The sequence below is a fragment of the Entelurus aequoreus genome, linkage group LG09, assembly GCF_033978785.1.
Source record: "Entelurus aequoreus isolate RoL-2023_Sb linkage group LG09, RoL_Eaeq_v1.1, whole genome shotgun sequence".
In the NCBI taxonomy this organism is placed as follows: Eukaryota; Metazoa; Chordata; class Actinopteri; order Syngnathiformes; family Syngnathidae; genus Entelurus; species Entelurus aequoreus.
Window position 1 is genome coordinate 3736237 of NC_084739.1, and position 2500 is coordinate 3738736.

Below are 2500 nucleotides of genomic sequence, written 5' to 3' on the forward strand. Positions count from 1 at the left end.
CTAGGATAAATGCTCATTGTTGTTCCTGGCTGACTCACTAAGCACACACACACACACACACACACACACACACACACACACACACTCTACACTTTTTGCGACAAGTCCTGTATAAACAACCACCAGCGAGGAGCAAGCGCCCTCCTCTTCATGCAGGACCACCGCACGCAGCACAGCTAGGCGAGGGGGTTGAACCACAGTAATGAGGATTGGGGTGGGGGGGATAAACATTTGACAAAAGTGTGATGGCAACCATGCCATCACAGGGAGGAACACGGACGTAAAACAGGAGGCAGAGTGAGAGGTCTTCACGGACACAAAGCTGCACTCACCTAGGATGGGCGCCAGGCGGAAGATGTCAGCCAAGCGACTGTTGCCAGGCTCGTAGGGAGAATCCTCCAAGAAGTCATTACCTGTGAGGGAGACAACAGCAGCTTAATCAAGACTTCTTGTGGGACTCACTTTCACTTTCTCCTGCTCTGACAACCATGTACACTTGTCGGACTGGGAGAAAGTGAAAGCAAACTTGTCGGACTGGAAAAAAAGTGAAAGTAAACTTGTCGGACGAGAAGAAAGTGAAAGTAAACTTCTCAAATTGGAATAAAGTGAAAGTAAACTTGTCGGACTAGAAGAAAATGACAGTACACTTGTCGGACTAGAACAAAAGTGAAAGTATAGTTGTTGGACTGGAATAAAGTGAAAGTAAAGTTATCGGACTAGAAGAAAATTTAAGTAAAATTGTTGGACTAGAAAAAAAGTGAAAGTAAAGTTGTTGGACTCGAAGAAAGTGAAAGTAAAGTTTTTGGACTAGAAGAAAATGAAAGTAAACTTGTTGGACTAAAAAAAGTGAAAGTAAACTTGTCGGACTACAACAAAAGGGAAAGTAAAGTTGTTGGACTGGAAAAAAGTGAAAGTAAAGTTTTTGGACTAGAAGAAAATTAAAGTAAACTTGTTGGACTAAAAAAAGTGAAAGTAAACGTGTCGGACTACAACAAAATGGAAAGTAAAGTTGTTGGACTGGAAAAAAGTGAAAGTAAACTTGTTGGATTAGAAAACAATGAACGTTGGATTGGAATAAAGTGAAAGTAAAGTTGTTGGACTCGAAGAAAGTGAAAGTAAAGTTGTTGGACTAGAAGAAAATGAAAGTAAACTTGCTGGACTGGAAGAAAGTGAAAGTAAAGTTATTGGACTGGAAGAAAGTGAAAATAAAGTTGTTGGACTGGAAAAAAGTCAAAGTAAACTTGTCAGACTAGAAGGAAATGAAAGTAAACTTGTCGGACTCAAATAAATTGACAGTAAAGTTGTTGGACTGGAAGAAAGTGAAAGTAAAGTTGTTGGGCTCGAAGAAAGTGAAAGTAAAGTTGTTGGACTGGAAGAAAAGTGAAAGTAAACTTGTCAGGCTAGAAGGAAATGAAAGTAAACTTGTCGGACTCGAAGAACTTGACAGTAAAGTTGTTGGACTGGAAGAAAATGAAAGTAAAGTTTTTGGACTAAAATAAAATGGAAAAAAAACTTTTCGGACTAAAAGAAAAGTAAAGGTAAAGTTTTTGGACTGGAAAAAGTGAAAGTTAACTTGTCGGACTAGAAGAAAGTGAAAGTAAACTTCTCAAATTGGAATAAAGTGAAAGTAAACTTGTCGGACTAGAAGAAAATGACAGTAAACTTGTCGGACTAGCACAAAAAGTGAAAGTAAAGTGGTTGGACTGGAATAAAGTGAAAGTAAAGTTATCGGACTAGAAGAAAATTAAAGTAAAGTTTTCGGACTACAACAAAAGTGAAAGTAAAGTTTTTGGACTGGAAGAAAGTGAAAGTAAACTTGTTGGAATAGAAAAGAGTGAACGTTGGATTGGAATAAAGTGAAAGTAAAGTTGTTGGACTAGAAAATAAGTGAAAGTAAAGTTGTTGGACTCGAAGAAAGTGAAAGTAAAGTTTTTGGACTAGAAGAAAATGAAAGTAAACTTGTCGGACTCGAAGAAATTGACAGTAAAGTTGTTGGACTGGAAGAAAATGAAAGTAAAGTTTTTGGACTAAAATAAAATGGAAAAAAACTTGTCGGACTAAAAGCAAAGTGAAAGTGAAGTTGTTGGACTGGAAAAAGTGAAAGTAAAGTTGTCGGACGAGAAGAAAGTGAACGTAAAGTTGTTGAACTACATGAAAGTGAAAGTAAAGTTGTTGAACTACATGAAAGTGAAAGTAAAGTTGTTGAACTACATGAAAGTGAAAGTGAAGTTGTTGAACTACATGAAAGTGAAAGTAAAGTTGTTGAACTACATGAAAGTGAAAGTAAAGTTCTTGAACTACATGAAAGTGAAAGTAAAGTTGTTGAACTAGAAGAAAGTCAAAGTAAAGTTGTTGGACGAGAAGAAAGTGAAAGTAAAGCCAGGTTGATGGTATTCATTACAATACTGGGAGGAGAAGATGCAAACATCATATCTAGCACACGCAGTGTGATTTATCAACACTCATCATCACCATTTAGTCTTTTATTTAGCAGGTGTGA

At 37.1% G+C, this 2500-nt stretch overlaps 1 protein-coding gene across 2 annotated transcripts in view; it reads right to left on the reverse strand.

Moving 5' to 3' along the window:
- LOC133657068 (GDNF family receptor alpha-1-like) overlaps positions 1–2500 on the reverse strand; it is a 149331-nt gene that overhangs the window by 135405 nt on the left and 11426 nt on the right. For both annotated transcript variants that reach the window (XM_062057974.1, XM_062057973.1), the window contains exon 3: positions 333–413. In XM_062057974.1, the coding sequence (XP_061913958.1) occupies positions 333–413 (81 nt within the window). The remainder of the gene's footprint in view (positions 1–332; positions 414–2500) is intronic.